We start from the raw sequence: 23946 nt of genomic DNA on the forward strand, positions 1-23946 counted from the left end.
TATGTTAAAGCTTCCAAAGTAGAGCTGACTATGGCTAGGTCTCTACAACAATTTAGGCAACTTGAGAAAGCTAGGCATAGATAGTAAAATATGTACAAAGGATATTTTGAATAAGTATAATTACTTGTTGGGATATAACACTCTTTTGGAGTATCAAATTATGATATTTGGGTGAATACAGGTTTAGTCATTATTTTTTATTAATAGCTTATTGAAAGAACCATAGGTCTACATGTCCAAATATATACAGACTTTGCCACTTTTGAAATACTGTTTATCATCTGATGGTTTCAGTGTTTTAATATATCAATGTTTTAACCATTAAGTAAGTTAAAATTCACCTATGCTATTTAAATATACATACTTGAATATGTGCACATGTGTTCATATGTATGTGTGCATGTATGTATACATATATACACACATATATGTGTTTGTATATCCATATACACATACATGCATGCCCATACATGCATACACACACCTACATGCAAATTCTATTGGTCTTTCATCAAACTCAAAAGTATAGACATTAACTGAACTGTAACAGTTAGGATAATAGAGTCTGCTGTATCTTTTGCCCTACTAAGCCAACATCTAATCTGAAAGTTTGTGCCTACACCAAAGGTTGACAGAATTCCTAAGAGTCTCAGAGAGGAATGTACTCACCAGCTGCTGAATGCAGCCCAGCTGGTGTGCCACCATTATTATTATGTGGGGAAACATACTGTTTTTAATGGAAATGATTTCTTTGAGAACTTGGAAAATCTTTTTTTTTCTTTTCCTGAATAATAATTTCTGAAGGGAGTCTAATATTTATATTCTATAAATACTTTAAAATAAAACCACAGCAATAAGACAAACCTAACATTAAACAGCAAATAGCCAGGCTTTCCACTAAAATCAAGTCAGCCCCAAATATTAAAAAAAAATGGCTAGCAAATGATGGTAGCTGTAGAATTCATGAAATCTAAGATATGATGAATATTTGGGAGCTTGATGCCAACCTGCTAACCGAGGTCTGTGCTTTGCCTAACCACATCTAGTCCAAAATCAGGACTAGAAATGAAAGATAGATCTAAGTAGGCTTCACTGTATATGGATACATTGTGGAAACTATGATTAAGGTTTTCAACAAAAATTTCACCCAGTGTGCTGAACATTTCATGGGATGCAGAAAAGGCAGGAGGGAAAGAGAAATCCAGTTCCTGAAGACATGATGTTCATCAGTTAATAAGCAAGTAAACAAGGAATCAAATGATTAAAGATTGTAATGAGTGTTGTTAAGGCACCAAACGGGTGGATAAGGCAGAGAATAACTTTGGGAAGCTACGTTAAATACATGTCAGGGAAGGCCCTTTAAGGCTACTCCTTAGCTGAGGCCTGGAGAATAAGGAGGAGCTGTCACGTAAACCCAGGAAGAGTATTTCAGGTAGAGCATCAGCACTGCAAACAGTATAATGCGATGAGAGAAGCTGGGCACCAGGAGCAACACGACAGGAACCAATGAGGCTACAGTGCTGTGAGTGCTATGAAATGGGTTACAAAGGGCGGTTGGAGCCAGTTCCTCCCATCCCTTAAGGGCCAAAGTAAAGAGCCTACGTATGTACGTGCAGCCTCTGCATTTCTAAGTAAATATCAGAAGGAAAGGAAAGAACACATTTTGCCTGATATGGTTACTTTAATTTGTGTTAATTTTAAGGACCTTGGAACAGAACGAGCATCTTGTATTCCATGAAAATATGTTCTTATTAACTTTTATATTAGAGGAGAATGTTCTAACTGGCAACAAACTTGGAAATTTACATGCAGAATCCAATCTTTGAAGAGGCTGTGCATTAATCTACATGTGTTTTGCTCTTGGGACTATCTCGTTTCTCCTCTGTTCCTCCCCATCTTTCTCTAGCAGTAATTTTAGTTTGCTTTGGGGTTTTAATTTTCTTTCTCTTTTACTAAAGTGTGTATGTGTATGTGTGGGAATAAGTGGGGAGAAGTAAAGAAGTTATCAAATACATAAAAGCTCATAAGAACAAAGAAAGAATAAAAAGCCAAAAATTTACATTTTGCATATACTCTTTTCTTGTATTTTTCTAAATTCTTACCATTAGTAAGAATTGAAACAGTCTAAATAATTTAGAGTAACAACGCTGTGCTTTTACTTCTAATTTAATCTTTCTTTTAGTATCTTAATATTATGTTCTTTTAGTCATTTTAAATGAATTAAAAATCTGTAGACTAATAGCAAATTTGATACTTCAAAAGTAGTAAAAACCATATGAGCTTTCCTGTGACAAACTGACTAGTTACAGTTGATACTGCTATTGAAACTGTTACAAACTACTCACAGAACTAAAAATAAAGAGGTATTTTTTTCCTTAACCACAAGTAGAAAAATTCATGGTAAAGTGAATGCACTCTGCTACGAGTGTAAAATGTAAGGTACTGAATCAACATCCCCAGCTGTTGCTAAGAGAGGGAAAGCTTCCCCTTCTCCAAGTGGCCATGTTCCCAAGTGGAGGTGAATAGAGGACAAGAGGGGGTGGATGGGGGTGATGAGACCCAGATTCTGTAGAGAGCCAGGACCTGTTGATGAGTTAGTGGGTGGTAATAACAGCATTTTTCATGAGACAGATCCAACAGTGTTCATCCAACAGTGGGAATCATTATGTGCTGTGGTCTGGCTGAGAGAGGCATTCCTTTTTTTTTTTTTTTTTTTTTTTTTTTTTTTTTTTTTTAGGGAAGAAATAATTAGAAATAAACATAAACAGAAAATATGATAGTTTAATGGTAATGAATCTGCATGAGTCTGAGTCCGTAACTACTAACTTCACATTCTTGAATGAAACAAACTTCAGTTTGTGCTAAAAACAAACTCCACTTTGTTATATTATGAATAAACTTGGATATTCTTGCTACATAGCATGCTAAAGTAGCATATCTGATGGCTGAAGCCTTAGCATAAGCAAACAGCAAGTGAGAGACTTGTGGTATTTTAACAGGCACTAGAAGATGTACAAATAGTGAATATACTATTTTTTAAAAATCCAGATTTTTATAAAATTTTTGCTCATATAAAATCCTGAGCAAAGAAAATAAGTGCATTTTTCCTAGATTCACAAAATTGCTAACGTAATTGAAGAGGAATATACATGCACCTTTGTAAGCATAATGCATCTTTATATTTATGTTCATGGCTCCCTGCATTGTGACCTCATTCAGAAATGGGTCCCGCTCATTTCCTAGAAGAGCACAGGGACAGGGTGAAGAGATACTGGCTCTGCACTCATCGAGATTCTGGTTTTGAACCCTGGTTCTCATGTTTTCTAGCTGAATTACCAATATTTATTTTTTATCCAGTTATTCATTTAAAAATTAAATTATTCAACATCCACACACTGTTCTAATTAGTAAGCATAGGAAGATGAATATAACCAATTATCTGTGTCAACAAATTTCCATTCTGATTATTTATTTAGACAAAAGTTGTTTAATCTCTTTGAGCCTAGGCTTCCTCATCTGTAATGTGGGAATATTTTCTTGTGATGCTGTGTAAAGCACCTAGCACTCTCATGGGCAATCATCAAAATCATAGGTATAAGACACTTTGTTTAACTCAAGAGGCACTAAACCCATCCTGTGTTATTATCATCATCTATATTTGAAGCAGCTGGTAGCTTTATCCAATAATAACTCTTAGAAACCTCTAAACAAGGAGGCTGCAAAGAGGGCACATACTGAGCTTCTAATACAGGCAGTATTAGAAGGTTCTAATGCAGGCTTCTAATACAGCCATAAACTCACCAACAGTCATAAACAGTGACTACTTTTTAAGGACCATAGACACAGATTTTAATAGGAGTCACGAACATTCTGGGCAAGAAAACCTCTAGGCACTAGCAGCTCAGTGAAGAGATGCACCTACTTAAACAGACTGAAAAAGGTAAGATTTGGCAGAGAAATGATAGTCGTATGGTGCTGAGAAATCAAAGGTCTGTGTGGCACAGAGAAACCAAAGGTCTAAAGATTCTAAACTTTACTGTGGTGTACAAATGGCCTGGATTACTTGTTTACAATGAAGAGGTACAGATGCAACTTCTATAGATTTTGAGTTGGAAGTGTATCCAGTGGATTTAGGTAGCTGCATTGATAAGAAGCATCCCAGGTGAATCTGACAAAGGTGATATAAATACCACACTTTCAGTATCCATTATTATTATCTTCACAAATAATTGTTTACCCAATGATTCCTGGAAGCAGTCTTCTAGGTACTGCTCATACTGAGAGATAAAACTTAATCTCTGACTCAAGAAGCCTAGAATAGAATTAATAAAATAGTATTTTTATATTCTGAAAACCATAAATGTATGGACTAGAAATTTAATGCAACAAATTAAAACACAGGAGCAATTATTGATAATGGAGATATCGAAACACTACAGGAGAGCAGTTAGGAATGGTTACGGAACTGGAAGGAACAGAAAAATTGAGACAAATGGAAAGGGGGAAAGAGGGAAAATGTTTTGAACAAAAATGTTTTATGTAGAAATACATACACAACATTTGAGAGGATGATGAATTTACCTGTGGAATTTAAAAGGCTCTTGAAGCTCTTCCTTCTCCTTTAAATTTGCAGATGAGAATGCTGAGATCCATATAGTCAGCTTCCAGTGGATAGAATCATAAACTTTGGGAATTTTAGAAGTATCTAGTTCAAACTGCTTCCCCACAACAGTCTATTTGATTATGTCTAGTAAAGCAAATATCATGACATTTGGGGAAAGCCCATACAATTGTGTTATAATGATATTGATTGATTAATTGATTGAGACTGAGCCTCTCTCTGTCACCCAGGCTGGAGTGCAGTGGCACCAACTCTGCTCACTGCAACCTCTGCCTCCCAGTTCAAGTGATTCTCCTGCCTCAGCCTCCCAAATAGCTGGGACTACAAGTTTGCACCAGCACCCTTGTCCAATTTTTATATTTTTAGTAGAGACAGAGACAGGGTTTCACCATTTGGCCAGTCTGGTCTTGAACTCCTGACCTCAAGTGATCCTCCCACCTCAGCTTCCCGAAGTGCTGGGTTTACAGGCGTCAGTCACCATGCCAGGCCTATAACAACATTTATTAATAAACATCCCATCACATCAAAACTCAACCATTTCTCTCAGAAAGTTCTACTACCATAGAGAACACCCAGTAAGTTTTATGCTTTTTCCTGAAGATAGTTTTTCAAACAATGCTGGATGCTCTTGCTTCTGTATCTCCTTCTCCCCACAGTAAGCTCATTCATGGGTATTCAAGTGGCACAGGACGTTAAAGATCTGCCAGTTCACATTGTCAGTTAGTAAGAATCACGTCTGTAATAATGATTTCCTCTAATCTACATGCCTTTCTTGTCAAACCCAAAGGAATTATACTAACAGTAGGAACTTCAGGGTAGATACATGAGAACTGTGGTAGTGCAGGAAAGGTCAGAGATTATAGAAAACCAAAACAACCATCCCCCTACTAGAACCTTGAGGCTATGTTCTGCAACTTACTAGCCTTGTGATACCATGCAAGTAACTTACCATCTTTGAACTTTTACTGTAAAGAGTATGATAAAACCTGCTCTGCCTATTCCAAAAGGGTGTCAAAAAATCAAATAAGATGATGAGAAAGTATCTATGTGCTGTACAAAATCATATTAATATAAGTTATTGCTAATCATGGTCAAAATGATACTTTTCCAGCTCAGGACCAGATTTGAACCTTCCTCATTCCTAGGAATAGAATAAGAATATGTTTGATGAGAAAACATAACTGTGTTTGATAAGAGTATGGTATGTGTAATTGGTTTGGTTTTTAAAATTGTGCCTTATCATGAGCCATATTAGTTTAGGGCAACGGGTTATTGTAACTTTTTAAAGTTTGGCATTTCTTGAAGTAAGGAAATAAAGAGATTGTGAAGCAACTCCTCAGTCAATGAACAGATATTTATCTCCAAAAAGACCATTATTAAACAAATAAGAAATCAGATTGGCAGCAGATCCACAGAGCCCTTCTGCAGAATGCCAACTCTTGGACCATCTGCTGTGTAACATTTGGTATTACAGAATGGCCACAGGAGTTATTTCTACTCTTGGCTCCAGTGCAAAGTGACTTCAACGAAGTCTCTTACTTCTCTGGTTGCTATCTTCTTCAGTAACACGAGTGGTTTACGATGCATATATAATTCACAAAAATCTTCCTAGCTGTTAAAACTATTGTGCACTTATTTACATGTGCTTTTTATTTTTTATTTTTATTTTGGCAGGGGGTGAGGAGTGGGACAATGTGTCAGTCTGTTGCTCAGGCTGCAGGGCAGAGGCATGATTACAGTTCACTCCAACCTCGAAATCCAGGGTTCAAGTGATTCTCTTATTTCAGCCCCACAGTAGCTGAGACCACAGGCGTGAACCACCATGCCCGGCTAATGTTTGTACTTTTTGTATAGATATCGTTTCACCATGTTGCCCAGGTTGGTCTCCAACTCCTGGACTCAAGAGATTTGCCCTCCTCGGCCTCTCAAAATGCTGGGATTACCAGCGAGAGCCACCATGATTAGTAGACGTGCTTTTTCTATGGCAGTAAATGGCACCATGAAGATGCTACAATCAGGAATCTAGGGGTCCTTCTCATCCTCATCTCCAGTCACTTTTCCTACAGATTCTACTTCCCTAATTAATAGAGTTCACATCTTTCCATTTCCTACTACCAGCACTGCTACCATTACCAATCAGAGGGATCTTTTAAGAACAATAGTTGTGATCTTATTGGGCCTTCGATTTAAAATCAGTTTAAATGCATGGCCTGGCTGGCACTTCCCAAGTAACCACTCTGTCAACTAGTCTGGTTTATTTTCTCACACCCTTAGGTTTTATCTCCTGAGGAATTAGTAGTTCCATCTCAGTTGCAAAGAGAGCTATTTCTCATTTAAACCCCCTATGGCATTCTCTTTTACAGACTTCATGAAAAGCAGAGTGTAATGGGGAAAGCTATTCATTAGGTCAGAAGATTTAGATGTACATTTTAGGTTTACCATCTCTGGCTCCATCATTTTGATCTGTTCCTTGGTTATTTTCAGCTTCTTTGTTTATAAATATAGAATAATATATCATGAAATTGTTGGGAAGGTGGTATGAGATAAACATGTGGAAGTAGCTGGTAGTTGTCTTTCTTTACTCAAAGCCCTTAACGAGTTAGCAATCACATACAGCAAAGAATTGAGTCAAGTTATTTTCAAGACTCTGAATTTTGCTAACTGATATCTTTAAAGTTATCAACTAATGTTAGAAAAGGTAATCAACAGAGTTACGTAAGAATCCAAATAACTTGTTGACATGTGTTTGCCAAACTGGTGCTTTAAGTAGACTGACTTCTATGTTTTCTGTGGTGGTTATGGGGTTACCATAAAAGTTTTGAAATGCTTCAGAGATATGGACAAAAATGCACTATTTTAAAATGTACAATATGTTAGTGTTTGGTAAAAGTAATTCTAGTTAATGAACTAGTGTGAAAGTTCAGCTATAGAAATTAGTCAATGTGCCAGAAACGGAAATTCACTCAGCCAAGCTATGCCACTCCATTCCAAGGCTTACTTAATGATGCTAACTACATTTAAAGTGGACGATAGCATACTTCCTATGATTGTCACAAATCATGCTAAGTAATGACTCCTGTTCATTGCTCATATATTTTAAGACAAGAAAATACCAGAAGGCCTAATAAATTCCCATGTTTTCAGTTAATCTTCCTTCCACCTTCCTGCTTGATCCCTATATGCTGTCTAGTTCAGCTTTGGCTCTATTTCCCAGAGAAAAATCTGGGTATGTATTAGGTTTATTGTAAAGTAATTTCCAATGCTATTTAAACAAATCTAAAAAAGAAATACTATACAGCTTAGAAATGATATCTAAAGTGCTCTAATTCATCTTTAGCCAAATATTGTTTTTTGATTCTGAATTCATATTTTCTTTCCTTAACCACTGCAAAATACTACAAGGGCCAGTTTCAGGTGTGTTTTGCTCATTTTTGTAATTTTAGTGCATAATAAATGTTTAATAAAGAGCTATTAAATAAATAAATGAATGCTTGATATTGTAGTTAGTGCTAAGTTCAATTTTGATTTTTCCATTTTTCCCCCCAAGATTTCTTTTTTGCCTTGTTAGCTTTTAAAAAATACGGTCTAAAAATTTCATGAACATGTAAAAATGAACTACAGGTTTGGAATTCAGACCCTAACTCAGCATTCTAGACATTTTGACGGACAACTATCTAAGGTTAGAGCATACTACAAAAATGGAAAGAGAAAGCTCATTGATCTTAGTGTTGGAGGGATGGACTTCAAGATCAGTTTTCTGCTTTCACATATATGAAAGATTATGAATTCACTGGTATAGTGGATGTAATCAAATCACAGACTAAGTGATTTGTCTAAATTATAGAGCAGTATACAAATTAAAATCAATGTCCCTGCCTTCTAAGGTAGGATTTTTTTCACTACAGTCAAATCGAGAACATATAGATTCTAAGAAGGTGATTAGAAAGACATGATTCTCTTACAGTTAAGTTTATAAAGTATCTATTTCATATTCTATAGATCCCTTTTTATTATTTTCTTGCTCATTCATAGCAAATACAGTATTCAAGTAGGATTTAGTTGGAAACTTAGCAGTGAATGGCTGCCATTATGTTTGAAGCAAAACAAAAGGAGTAAAATTCCATTGCATATGTTTTAACATTATTTACACTCAACTTTTTCTAAAATGATTTTTCACAAAAATCTTAAAATTTAAAAAGTCCCATGTCTGTAATGAAGAAAAAAACTCTAGATATTAAGAAGAAATCTCATATTGTGGCTTATCAACAAAGAAATGAAATTAAGATTCATGGGTTTTTATATCTTAATGTAGGCCTTAAATCATCAAGGGAAGTAGGAAACATTAACTACTCTAAAAGACATATGCCTTTCCTAGTCAAGTATCAAATTAATGCTGTAGTATTAATTTGAAATCCAGTCAATGAAGTTGTTGAGGTTTTTAGTTGCTTAGCTGTGTAATCCTCTAGGATATAATAAACAGTTGAAAATGCTGTACAAACAGGAAAGCTCAGAAAAGGAACACTGGTTTGCTTTCAACTCTTGAGGCCTAGGGTGCTGCCCTGTTTTAATAAATGATATTTGATATAAGGCTTGGAGCTCAGCCGTTATCCTTTTTAGTAGTTCTTGAATAATAATATGGATACCAGAGCTTACATCAGATCAGATCTCAGATATGTTACTTCATTTTGATGAGAATTTGGAGAACTATCCAAGAATTGCATTTGAACTGGCATGATGATATGATTTATAATTGCCCCCACCTTTTTTAATGCCATTAAAGCACCAGTAGCCAGTTTTTACTATTTTTCAGTTTAAATGAACTCATTTCCCTTGTATCCTGTGCACATAAAAAAAGTCATCTGTATAGTGATAACTTAAAATAATATTTTGCAGTTCAAATTACCTATAGTTCATACTAATTCCTCTCTTGATTCTTTTTCCTTTAGCCTTTTCTCTAGTATACCATGTCAGAATTTATGCATCAGATAGCATCAGACCTGCTGTTGCAAACACTACTAAGATCTATCATTTAGGAACAGTTACTTAAACTTCATTTAATCTCTAATGGAAAGGAGTTTTATAAATATTTATATCAGAACAGTTGTCCGAATGAATCCTGCAAAATTGCTGGTATACTTCCAGGATTGGGGACTGGTGCTGGGGGAGAGGGGAGATTCCTGGTTATATAATTTTAAGCAATCCTAGATTTCAGGGGTCCTCCTGCTAGAATATGAAGGGTTTGCATTAACAAAAAGGTGCTTCAGTGCACAGAGTAATTCAAGTAAAGTATTTGAACAGCCACTTTAGTTTATTGCTCTTGTAAAAATGACTCTCCATTTGCTTCAGGTTTAAAGTAAAGGGATTATTTAGGTTTCAGAGACCCAGTAAATAAATCATCTATGAGGAAAGAAATTTGTACAAGAAGTGTGAAGAAACACACCAAACTTACTCTGTGCAATGGTTCTCAAGGTGGGTGCTTAATACATAGAGATGACTTGTTCCTCCTCTGAGTTGCTAAGTAGTCAACATAAGAGTTAGTTGGGGAGAACTGAAATCTGCCAAGGTAAATGCCAAGATAAATGCAGCACTGTTTCATAAATTAACTCGGCTGTCTGTGTCTTTATTTTTTCTTTGGAAGATTCTAAAATTAAGACTGTTCAACTCATCTTAGCAGTTTAGAATTTGGAGAGTGGATGAGGAAGTGTTTGAGTTAGGAAGGGTGACAAAAATATCCTACACTGGAAAATCTTGGCAATTTTAATTTGAATGTGTTCTTATGTGATGAACTATAGCACTTCAGCCCAACAGCTTGTGAATTAAGTAGTTTGGCTAAAAACTATTACAAAGAGGTTTCTGGGATTGTAAGCTCTCCTTAGAGTACATATTAAGCTCAGAGGCAAACAGTTTAAAATGAATTCCTGGAATGTCAATGGAAAGTCCACATGGATACTGAAGATGGTAGTTATAGCATGAAATGGTTTGGAGCTTCTCTTGCTGCAACTCTTCCTTATTCTATTAGAAACTAAACTTTGGAGTATGGTCACACAATGCCCACAGGTTTAAAAACACAGGCTGGTTATGATAGCAAATGTTATTGATTATACTAAGGCTAAGTATGCATCTATGCGATACTGCAAGCCTAATTGGCCTCCAAAGAAATCCCACTGATCTATGTTAAAAGCTCGGATCTACATCAAACTCTGGAAAGAATTGGAAAGTTGGCTGGATGTCTTAGAAATGTGCTATCCAACAGACAGGCTGTCCCTTTTAAATTATATTCAGTCTTTATAGAGGGGGCTGAGAGTTGCTGTATTGAGGATGGCATGAAATAAGAGTGCGTAAATTCAAGTCAGAGGGGCTAAGGATAACATGTTTGGACCTTGTTCCTTGTTACCAAACATGTGATGAGGGGCTTTTTGGACCTAGATCAAAAAAACTCATCATAAATTGAAAAACAAAATTAAACTCTATAAGAAAAAAATATGTAGCTTCTCAGTATGTCCTCAGTTTGTGGCCAAGCAGTATTTGTTTATACCTTTTGTATTTTATGGCAGAAACTACATGACAAGTAAACACAACAGAAAAGTTTTGCTGCTAAGTGTTTCAAAAATTAAGATTCTTCTATTCTTTGGTTATCTTGCTGTCAGTATAAGACTAAAGAAAACCAAACATATTGTTCCACTATATTGGCCATAGTGACAATCAGGTCATTTTAACTATTAGGTGTGCCCAGTGTGCAAGGATAGGGTTTATTTGCCTGCCAAATGATACCTGGAGATTTCCAGTTGCCAAACAAAGCTAGCCAGATAAGGAGTTTGACTTCCTGCCTGTAGATTTAAAATAATCGGTATCACTCATCCACATATTTAAACAGAGAACTGGTAGTCTAAGTTGAAATGAGTATTGGAATACATTGAAGTCATTCTGAACCATAAAGACTTACCATTATAAGGACAGTGTCTTTGAATTTGCAACTTACCATTACAAGGACAGTATCTTTGTTCAATTAAAGATCCGTCATATGAAGTGATAGAGTATCTTCTCTGGGTATCCCAGCCAATGATTTCAAAGGCAAACTTTTACTTTGGCTATTGAGCAAGAATACATTTGTGCTACTTGAATATTTTCTTAGGGAAAGGTTTAACAATCTTTTAATTTCTCAAATTATTAAAAGCTTAAAATTATAGCAGCACTTACTTGTTGATAATTTCTACTTAGATACTTACAGCACCATGTTTCTAAACTGAATTGTTTTCAATGCAAGAAATCATAAGTTTGTTCTAGCTCCAGAGATTTTAGAACTGCTGGCCTGATACAGTGTACTGCCATTTTCTTATTGCCAGATGTTACTTCAATAATGTAGTATTTAAGTTGACCTAAGGATGTTTATAAGAATTCCTTTCTTCCATTTCCATGCTAGTCAGACACCTTTTTAAAAATGAACTTAGATTAAATTCCTTGAGTTCTTTTTATCTACTCAGGAAGGGAGGAGAACTTGTAGCGATCAAGCAAGAATTCTCTATGTGGGCATGTACATTCACACAGGCAGACAAGGTGGTTTATGAGGATAATGACATAAGCTGTGCACATACGGATGACGTATTTCCATCTCCTGCATGCTTAGGGTAAATAACCTACTGAGAAAACAAATGAGTGGAAAAGCATTGTTTTCTGGTATATTTCCTACTCTCTGGGAACTTATGATTGCTCCCCATCCTTAGGGACCAGTAACTAGGTCTGACGATGGAGCAATGGCTAAAGCTCACTGTGATGACCTTCCTCCCAAAGAGCCTGGCTTTCTTCAGTCTAATTACTTTTGGCAATTGCGGTTATTGGGATTTGGCCTAGTGACTCACTGAAACCCGTATTGTCCCAAAGAGCCCCCTTAACTAGCAGAATTAAGTCTGTCAGGAAGCCCAGACTTCCACCTCACTTTTACATGGAGAATTCCCCAGTTTATGGCAATATTTGAAAATCCTTCATGGACTAAAAAAGACTCATAAACAAGATTTAATAGAGATAACTACCCAAAGAAGAGCACATTAAGAGTGAAGTAGAAATGATAAGGTCATGAATAAATGACCCACTGCAAAACTGAATCCATTAAGGTAGAGTTAAAACTGCGCTATTTATAGTAGTTTTACTGGTCACCAGTAGTCAATCTAAAGCGAGTCTCTAAAGTGAGTCAGGAATTGTAGAAACTATAAAAGAAAAGGACATTTATTTCTCATTAGGCATTTCCTAACCATTAAGTTTTCCCTAAAAACAAGGACTCTAGGGCACATTACCAATCATCTAGTAAGAAATTTAAAACAGTTTATTATTAAGTAGCTTTGAAAAGAAGTTGAGTATGGCTAACGCCCATCTTCTACAACTGTCCAACGTATTCCCTCCTCTGCACGGTATAGCTCAGCAGCAAACACACTCGCCCATGGTATGTACCTCTCCTAGTAGCTGTGTTCTTATTCTATGAAGCAAGAATCTGTTACATTCACTAGTGTGTCCTACTGTGTGCATTTTGCTCTCTGTTCTTTTGACTAAGATAATTTTCTACCAGCCAGTGCTACAAGTTTAACAATACTCTAGACCGATCAACAATACAGATCAATAGGGTACTGATCCATAATGTCAGATTACTTCATGTTTTACACTACTGTTTGTTCAAATGACACCCATCTCATTTCTAATCACACTTCACACACATCTAGCCTTCCCAAAACTGGCATGATTTTCAGTGGTTGCTTAGCTGCAATAGTCATTCTTGCATTCAGGGTCTTACACTATTTCTTAGTCTTGGCTGCACATAAGAATCACCAGAACTACTTAAAAAATATGGATATTCAGGTCCCATCCCCAAAGATGTTCCATTTGTTCTAGGGTGAAGTCTGGGCATTAGCATCTTTTTAAAAGATTCCCAGGAGATTCTAATGTGAACTCAGGGCTGAAAATCATTGTACCAAAACCCATAAAGCAAGAATTCAGAGTGGAGGTTATTGTTAATGCTCATGGTAAAAGTAATATAAATAACAGACTTTATGAAGTGCCATAGAGATAACTTGTTCTGGATAACAAAAACTAGCCAGTAAAATATCTATTGTGGTTGTAAATTACATAGAAGGATTCAATTTTTTGTTTTTTTTGAGACAGAGTCTTAATCTGTCGCTGGGTGGAGTGCAGTGGTACCATCTCAGTTCACAGCAACCTCAGACTCCCAGGTTCAAGTGATTCTCCTGCCTCAGCACCCCCAGCAGCTAGGATTAAAGGCACGGGCCACCACACCTAGCTAACTATTGTATTTTTAGTAGAGACAGGGTTACACCATGTTGACCAGGTTGATCTCGATCTCTCGACCTTGTGATCTACCTCCTCTGCCTCCCAAAGTCCTGAGATTATAGGCATGAGCCACTGTGCCCAGCCGGATTCTGATTTTTAACTGCAAAATTATAGACTTTGTGCACATCCTCATGCATACATTAATCTTTTCTTGGTTACGCACACTGTAGATGGAAATAATAATCATAGAGTCTTTCACATAAACTGTGCAATCCTATTGCTTTTAATGAAGAAAAATTAGCAAATTTTGATGTTTAAAAGCCATCAATGAGACAGGTTTAAGGAAAGAGAGGACAAAGGATCAAGAAAAGAAAGCATTGTAGAGGAGGGTATTGAATACCAGAAGCAAACTTTAGAGTAAATATTTGAAAAAAAGACTTACGGTTCGTTAAATGAGGAGGAGGAGAGGAGGAGGAAAGAAGACAAAATAAGAGAAAGAAAAAGTGAGGCGGAATTTAGAAAATGCAGCCATGACTGCCTCCAATCCTAATAGTTAAGGTGGGGTGATGAATCAAAGAAGTATCTTGACTTTGGAGTCAAGAATAGACTGAAATCTGAGGTTCACCCCACTTCCTTGAGTGATCAACTAAAGTGAGACTGTTGGCACATTCCTTATAGGTATGCATGAAGATCAAGTGAGATGATTTTTGCAAAAGCATCAAGGAAAGAATCTGGCATTTACTAGTGATTACAACATGGGATCTATTGAGTAATAATTATTATCATAGTACTTTAATAAGTACACATGCATATTAAGATATATATATATAGATAGATAGATATAGATATAGATACAGATATATATGGGCTCTGAGAGCTAAAAAGCTGTTGTTTGCCATGTGGCATTTACACATACTTTGGCATATTATTTCTTGTTGGCAAAATGTGATTGATACTTCTTTTGCTTATATGACAGCCTTTGTTGAGATGACAGTGTTATTACCTTTACAGTCTCTTTGTAGAATAGGGGAACAAAACAATGAGAAAGGACTGCCCATTTTCTTACCAAATTATTGAGCATATGTTAAGAAAACAGTGTTCTAAAATAAGCAGCTCACAAATTCTGTTATTTTATATTGTGCGGTAGTGGTTTGTATTATGTGGTTATAAAATGGGGGCTGCTTTACCACTTACTCTCAGGAATGTGCTTTGTATTGGGGTATAATTATAAATATGCTTACCAGCTAGTTTTCTAAGGACATTTTTTGCGAGTGAATATAGCACATTGCATTACTGTGTGTTCACTTTAGAAAGGTGTTTTAAGGTAACTGGATCTGATCCCATGCCCATGCCAAGTGCTCAGAAGAGGACGAGAAGAATAAACTGCTTCTGATACAGAAGCCCTAAAAATAGGAGAAAAAAGGGAGAGAGTTTAGGAGGCTGGCTGTTACTGAGGCTCCATAATTACTCAGTGAGGATGTTGTAGCAGTGATCCCCACACTGTGTGTCTTTCAAGGACTGAATTCTTTTAAGTCGTATCCCTTCCTGAGATTCTCTTATATTAAGAGAGCACACTTTGTAGAGAAATCTACTTAAAAGTAGAACACTTTACTGTTATGAACAGATACAGGAACCAAATTCAATAGTTCAAAATTTTATTTTTACACCTTATGGAAACTTGCCTTTTCTTATCATAGTTTTTCAGGTCTCCTTATGCTCTGTGGCAAAGTTCCACAGGTAATAAGACTTCTAAGTACAGTTTTCAGCTGCAAGATCTGGCAGCTAACAACTATAGCTCATGATACCAGTGACCATCCTCTTAAGTAACACAGAGAGTATTATAAAAACCATAAAAAACCACAGTTGAAAATGATATATTAAACTACTTAAAACAGACAAGGTACCTTAATGTAATTAATCTTATGTTGATATTACCAAGAAGAGTCAGTCTCAATGTCAGCACAGCACACATCTTTTTACACCCCCATATCAGTAGGAGAGCACACACTTTTATAATAATAAACATCATTTTATGCGACTGACTCTAAAGTACTTGTGTTCAGCCCTGATACTCTAATCCCAGGTGTTTCAAGTTTTGAGTTTCTAAATTTCCTACTGCCTCGTAAAAGAGAAACAGATTTCCAACAAGACCTGCTTCTCCTACTTTTCTTTTTTTTTTCTTTTTGTCTCCATCATTTTTCCATTCACCCAGACCCAAGTCTTTATACTCCAAAGCTCATTGCCAAATATGAGCCTCCATCTCTTTCCCTTTCATATCCAATTAACTGCCAAGAACTACTGGTTTGATCAAAAGAAATTATCTGCTATAGATACTCTCTTGTGCAATCATTCACTGTTGTAGCATAGGGCCTTATCTTCTTAAACCTGGACTACTGTAAATCATCTTTTCCTCATCATCACCAGCCACCTCTGAAAACCCGCCATGCCAGGGAAACTCTGAAGTGAACCTTGAGTCAGTATTCGGAGCCAGCTCCCTAAACCTGAGCATAAGGGCAAGACCTTGGACCCTGCTATAGACTGAGTATGCTGATTGTTGCTGTGACTATGGTTTTTGGACAATAAAAGATGTGGATGATGGGATATATAACAATTAATTCATTCTCCACTTTGATCAGTTACTACTCATCAATTAACCTGTATGTGATGAATTTACTTCTAATAAATGAATGTTTATGTTTGTGTGTACCCTTAAGCTTTAGCTGTTATATTCAGTTGAAAGAAGACAAGTAAGTTATTATTTAACTCCCTAGTTGTGACTTATATTTGTGTACCAAAAGATTAAATGTTGAAGAGACTATAGGGGTCACTGAGATCTAAGTTTTTTATCAACCTCCTCATTTTGCAGACGAAGAACTTCAGCCTGGTGTAGTAAAAGGACTTTCTTGGGTTATTCAGGCTTTAGCAGCAATGCTGGATATAGAACCCAGGTCTTCAACTTCTCACTCTACCTTTTCTCGACATACACTGAGGAGCCTTCCTTCTCAGGTCTCAGACTCTACCACAAGCTTATGATATTTGCAGTTCATTAAATTCTAAGGGTCAGATGAAACATTAATAAGGTGATGTTTTGAAGAATAGATTAGATGCTTGCATAAAACGTAAGGACAGTTAAAAGTCATTAAATATTTATTTATTGAACAATCATATTCCTTAGTACCAATGAATTTTCTCTAAAAAATTTCAAAAAACATTTTAGCTACAGCAGAGAGCACCTAGGTCCCTTGCCGAGATTACAAATAAAGCAGAAATGCTCTTATCAGATAAGAGGCACCTGCAACCCTGCTTTTTAAAAATAAAATCTGAAAATTATTCTAACGGTTTAAATGTGAAAAGAATTCAGGTGTTTTGCTTAAAAGTGCCATGTTACTGATTCTTTATAACAGAAAATGGGATTCATAGAAATCGATGACATTTAGATATTTAGCATTCTCAGCACCCCCACAATCTTTGAGAATGGAACACTCCTTTCTTTTCAGTACTGGTGGATGACTACTTTAACCAGAATGCCAATAATATTCCTAAATGGAAAGACCTGATGGGCAGAATTGGATAAACGGAAAAGATGGCTAGCACCTTTTGCAGATGCATATGCTATCCCTCATGTATTTTGTTAAGGTATAGTTGCAAAGCATTTCAAATTTGCTAGATGTCAAACAGATATAAATTTAAGATAATTCAATCATGTGAAACCCTGAGAAAAATATCTAATTAAGAAAGCAATCTATGTTTTCTCTTAAGATCAAAGGCCAAGCCAAAAAAAAAAAAAAAAAAATCTACGCAATTTATGATGCAACATTTTTTCAAATTCTCATTCTCAAAAAAAAAAAAAAAAATCCCATCACAGAATGCACTGTTACAAGAAATAGTCCTAAACAAGTCAAACGCATAGTTTCAACACACTGTCTTGCATGATCCTTACCATGCTCTCAAAACTTAATGATGTTTTCCTAATGGTAACCAAAGTTCTTTCTTACATTTCGTGAAACACAATATCCACTCTGATGGCATTTCAAGAATTCATTACTTGGGAAAGAATTTTTTGGGGTGGGGATGGGATGTGTGAATGAATAGTGAAGAAGTAGGAAGCGAGAGATCAAGACAATGTCCAATATAAAACATTTGGATGGAGATAATGGGGAAATGCAATTTGGTAAATCAGTATATCAAGAATAGCTTTATTTTTTGATAGTTCATTTTTATAGTTGCAGAGTTGTTTTTTGGTCTTAACTCTGCATAGGGCTCTGACAACTGTACATAGTACTCTGTCAACATTGCACAGGATTCAAAGGAATTATTGCAACTAAAAAAAGATTAACCATTTAACTAGAAAATATTTTAGACATTTAGTAGCAATTTGGATATCTCTGTCCAGATTCAAATCATCTAAAATTATCAGATGACTAATAAATTCATTTTGTAGCAATGTAGCAAGGGTTTTCCCATAATAACTTGAAAATAAAATTTTACTGCGCATTGTAATTTCCATTCATTGCTTTCTGGGGACCTAATTTGTACAATATTAAATACCAGGGAATTATTTAATGGAGAAATGTTTTAGTAAAGCTTATCTACTTACAAGTTCAAATACTCTTCATATTTTATGCTTAAAGGAATATTGAAATAACAACGTTAAATCAGTTTCATACTCATTCTTATATTCTCATTACTTGAGTAACTTGGGACTAAAAAGACAGTATTTTTAAATTACCATTTCTAATTTCCTTGTTAAATTCTTCTGTTAAAGTAATAAAGAGATTTAAAATAGTACCACCATGGGATATTTTGAGAAACAATCCTGATAATGTAATGTTTAAATTTGAATTCATGAAGATGTTTTTCCTTGCATTTACATGTTACCACTACTGGGTATAAATTTGCATTTGCTTTCATTTATACAGCTATTACACAACATGTCAAAGAATATACTTTCTTCAGCAAATTCTATTCATGTCTCATCTTTAAAACACTGTTACTCTCAAAAATAAGGTAGATTGATGACAAATGTCGACAAGTGAGAAAGATGTATTGTAGTCAATATCCAAACAAAACTTTCATTTGAAATTAATACTACAAAATGTATAATAGAATTAAAGATTTTTTCTATTTTATCAATTAACTTGTTATTATCAAGGATACACAATATAACCACAAAGAGTGTATCATAATTTCAAAGCATGGTTCAACATCTGAAACAATGTCATGAGCAATGCCCAGTACATTCCAATAGTCTGTTTATATTTTATTACCGTTAACATTATTTCCTTTGTATTTTTTCTCTCTTTCTTTAGACTTCCTTGTGAAGGACTGGAGAAGTTTTAGAGATTGTGCAATGGGTACTTTTAAATTATTATGCATATAATGACTTTTAAAAACTTGTATTTATCTAGAATCTGAACAATTAAAACTCAGTTACTAGATGGCATCAAATAAAAAGGATATTAAATGCCATCTGATGTTTCCAACAATAACCTTCTGGCATAATATAATCCTACAGCATTTTCTAGATAATCAAATAATATATTTGATTTAGGAAGCTTTATTATTAGGTATTTCATTCTTTGACATTGATCACCACTGTATAATAAATAATAATATCAGTTCAAACATTTCCAGTCAAGGAGAACAGTTTATTCCCTAAACCTATTGAATAAATGATGGTCTGCATACCATCTAATTTATTACTTAACAAACCTGATATGTTCTCTATGACCAGTATATAAAATAAATGTGTGCATAACTGTGAGATACATGGCAGGAGACAAGTTCCATTTTATAGATGTATGGCATTATGTAGGTTACTAAGCCTCTTTTTCTCAGGTCTTTTCTTTGTAAGATGGAAAGTACCTGCCTCTACATTTCAGTGGTTATTTCAGGGCCCAGATGACTAATGGAAGCAAAAATGTGATGCCCCACTAACATATTATGTCTATCATTATGGAAAAATTGCTTCTTAATGTTATTGGCACACAATCTGGAATTCACAGGTTGAGTCATTTTTAGGAGCTGTATAGCAATTCAAATAGATAAAAATGTATTGTGTATTTATTCACCCATAACTAAATAGATATTTTAAAGTGCAAGACTCTTGTTTTAAAACATTGTTTCTTTTATGAGAAGAAAGACTAGCGTGTAATAACTAGGATCACTAGTTTATATCAGAGTAGAGACAAATGGGATTACAGTTGTTTTAGGGAAACAGGACAATACTGTTGTGGATTTATTTGCTATTCCTGAGGATAAGGCATGCTTCTTTAGACATGACAATATTTAACACTACAAATGAATGTTCTTGTTTAAAAAAAAACTTTCCTACCAAAACAATCAAGAGAGACCATTAAAATTTTTCTAAAACAATTTTTAACACTTTAATTTTCTACCTGTTGTGTTTACACTGATGATTTTAAGTTTAGGAAATTGAAACTATTTACCTACAGGGTAGAAGATTCCGTAAATATTCACTTAATTGTCTCTTGAAGAAAAAAATTAGGAAAGACAGGCTTTTCTTGAAAACACGTTTGACCACTACATGTTTTCATTTAAAAAACTTTTCCTAATCCTTACTAGAGGAACAGGAACTGTGAATTGAGTCCTTTTATTCGTTTTTTTTTTCCCCCCAGAGATTTCCAAACAAATACTATATATGAGTTTGTGCACAGGCAGTTTGACCTTGAGTTTCTGGGCATTTAAAGAGGACCTCTCTACCCTCCACGCCTTCCTCATTAAGTCATACTGCACCTGCCAAAAGTCTAGTCTGTCTCCTCCGAGGACGCAAGGGGTCGCCCCTCTCCCAGGATTGCACCAGCGAACCAAGCTGCAAGCGCAGACTCAAAAGTGCGGAGCAAGAGCATCGCTGCAGGAGCTGTCTCCAAGTCCCACTCCCACAGAATAATTGGAATTGCAACCCAATTCCACCCATCCCCTTTCATCCCCGCAACCTAAACAGAGGTCTCCTTTGACTTGGCCTTGAGACGATTAAGGCAAGTGGAAAAGCAGTTTGCCTTTTGACTCCTCTCTGGCCTAACCCAGAGATGCACCATCCTACAGCTCCCCCAAGCCCTGAGGCAGCTCCCGGGGACAGCTTCCTGCGCCGTGGTCCTCGCTGGGGGAGGTGGGAGCAAATGGGCCGCCAGCTTTCCTTCCTGTGTCTTCCTTCATAACCAGGGGTCCCAACGCTGCAAAGCGACACGCCTCTGACACTCAGTACCCTGCCCCGCCTGGACAAGTGTGTGGCTCCCAGCCCGGGGGTCCTCTGTTGGGGTAAAGGAAGGAGCGGATGGAAAGCAGAGTGGAGTTCACTTCAGCCCGGCCTCCCTGTGCCCACGGAGCCCGAGAATCAATTCCCCAGGCCAGACCCTGGGAGAAGAGGAGGCGGGGACCTCCAGGCGTGAGGACACCGCTGAACCCCAGGCCGCCCCTTCCGCGTCCAGGCCTGAACGAAAGAGTGGGTGGGGAGTTACCAGAGTACACACCATTCGGAGGCCAAGAATAATAAATCGGATGCCCTGAGATATTTAGTTTGGGCTCTCCTGCCCCCTGCTAGGCGAACCTAAAGGTGGTGAAACCGGGCCAGGGCCCCTGTCGCTCTGGCCCTGCCACCTTTTTTAAACGCAATTTTCAGGTGAATCAAACCTTGTCTGGCGGAGGCCAGCAACACAAAGGGAGCTTTCAGGGGACCCTCATGCTCAGGGGCAGGGCAGGGACAAACAGCAGCAGAGAAGCGATTATTAAATTTCCATCTCACACAAGCCTGTGTTGTGTCTTCCTCGCTGCTCCGACGCCTGCCCCGAAAGGCTTCCCGGGCGGGACGCTGGGAGACGGATCCCCTTGGAGAATCAGGTGGGGCCGCTGGCCGCGGGCTGCACGCCGCGGAAGTGCGGGGGGCTAGAGCAGCAGCATCGCTCCCTGCCCTCGAGAGCTCCAGGAGAGGTTTCCTCCTCCCTCTCCCCACCAGCGCCCCCATCGAGAGCCAGGGTGGCCCATTCTCTGCTGTCTGCGAAGGGACTCCCAATAGGAACACATACATTAGAGCAACGAGCGCGCCAGGCTATCCTGGACCGAGGAGAGGTGACACTTTCGCAGCTGTCCCTTCATCTCGGGAAGATTCCACCTTTCAGACAGAGCAGCCCGGGTTGAAGCTGCCTTGGTAGTGTCCGCTTAACCCCAGCTAGGGCACTGTCTTAAGAAGTCATCACAAGCCAACCTTCCAAATAACAGCATTAAGGGCAGCGAGGAAGAAAATCTTTAGGGGAAACCCCACCTTCCGTACGTGTGTGTCTCAGGGGACACACTTGAAAGGGCCAGAGATGGTACAGACACTCACGTGTGACAGCCAAGAGAAAACCTGGAAACTCTGCACCTACAGCTCCGCTCCCACAGTTGGGGTGCTGCTGTCTTCACCCCTCGGGCGTGGGACGTCGGGCAGCTCTGCAAAGCGCAGACACGCGAACCCTCAGCGCCTTGCGCGCCCTTTGGCTCCGCTGGTGCGTGTCGGGGATGCGGCCGCGCAGGCGCTGGCTCCCTGGCGTCCTGGCCGGGTAGCGGGCGCGCGGCTACAGGAGTGCAGCCTAAGGGCCCAGCCGAGGTCTCCCCGCGCGAGGCGGTGGCGCTAGGTGAGAGGGTGCCGCGGCCGCGCCTCCCCAGGCATTTACTCACTTTCAGAGGCATCCTGTGTCTGGGCGTCCCAACTGCCTAGGGCTGGGTGCCCCTGTCCCATCCTCAAAAGGAAAGCACAAATCCCGGGTGCTCGTCTAACCCAGGACCGAACTTTCCAGCGAACCTGAACTTACCAGGGGGCGGGAGCCACCTTAGCGCCGCGTCCGCCTGTCCCCCGCACCGGATGAGATGCTGCGGAAGGCAGGGGCGCGGACTGGCAGGCGTGAAAGACGCCGTCCATACCCCTAGAGCCCGAACCGGCATCTCCTCTGCGAGGCGCAGGGCGCAGGGCGGGAGGACCGCCGCCGTTGGGAGCCGGTTCCGGACAGGCAAAGAGACCCGACAGGTGAACGCGGCGGGAGGGAGCAAACGCATAAAAACCCCTGCACTTACTTCTTCGCTGGCGCCTTCCCCGGGAGGCGTTTTGGCTGCCGATGTATTCCATAAAGTTCAAAATGATAAAAAAACAAGAAATCAGTCGCAAGTGCATAGTAACCCAGTAATGCTTCCCTTTCTTTTCTCCTTTTTCTTTTGATTGTTAATTATATTTAATGTTTTTAAAAGTATATGTAGGTGTTAGGCGTATATAGAGAGTGCCCGAGCAGCGGGACTTCTCCTCTCACATCCGATAGGCGTGCTGATGGCAAGCGAAGCGGGGAGGGTGGACGGGGAAACCAACTATTGTACTTTCAAATTATCCAAGCACTGAACTGCGGCGGCTTCGCTGGGGTGGCTGGCATCGCCGCGAACCGGAGTTCCAGGAGCCGCCTGGGCGGCCGCAGGTAGCATGTTGCGCGGCAGCTGCTGCAGGCGGGATCCGGGCGAGCGGCGGCGGCAGCGGCGGCCCCTTGGGCTCAGAAACTGCGGCAGCTGCGGCTGCAGCGGCGGGAGCCCCGGGAGAGCAGGGGAGCGGGCGCGGTCGGCACTGCGGCCATGGCCAAGGTGCGGCTGAGAGACCCCGAGCTGCTTCTGGCGTGCGCGAGCAGGAGACGCTCCAGTGTTGGGCTGGGCTCCCGGGAGCACCCCATAGGGGAGGAGGAGGAGGGCAGGGAGGGGGGAGGGGGAGGAGGGCAGAGAGGGGGAGGGGGGATGGCTGTGGGGGGCGGGGGGAGCTCGGGGGCGGGGAAGGAAACTGCTGGAGCAACAACCCTGAGCGACCTCAATAACTTTCAATTTCAAGAGGGAAAGAGGGAGCTGGAAAAGTACAGGCGTTGCGATTTGGCAGAGGGACGGGAAGAGGCGCCTAAGGGGTCCCGTGTCTACCGCGGAGCATCTCTGGACACGGCAGTGACGGCGGGAGAACCCGAGCCGGAAGAATGGGGAAAACAGTGCGTGCGAAGAGCCCCTCAGAAGGGCAGCTCCGGCGGGGATACTTGGGC

General features: G+C 38.9%; 1 protein-coding gene across 1 annotated transcript in view; it reads right to left on the reverse strand.

Moving 5' to 3' along the window:
- Nucleotides 1-23331, reverse strand: part of RSPO3 (R-spondin 3) — a 76589-nt gene extending 53258 nt beyond the window's left edge. Inside the window, exon 1 of the mRNA XM_003932396.4 lies at nucleotides 22961-23331. Within this exon, the coding sequence (XP_003932445.1) occupies nucleotides 22961-23057 (97 nt within the window). The 5' untranslated portion in view covers nucleotides 23058-23331. The remainder of the gene's footprint in view (nucleotides 1-22960) is intronic.
- Between the last annotated feature and the right edge of the window lie 615 nt (nucleotides 23332-23946).

The sequence above is a fragment of the Saimiri boliviensis genome, chromosome 4 (assembly GCF_048565385.1).
Source record: "Saimiri boliviensis isolate mSaiBol1 chromosome 4, mSaiBol1.pri, whole genome shotgun sequence".
Lineage (NCBI taxonomy): Eukaryota > Metazoa > Chordata > Mammalia > Primates > Cebidae > Saimiri > Saimiri boliviensis.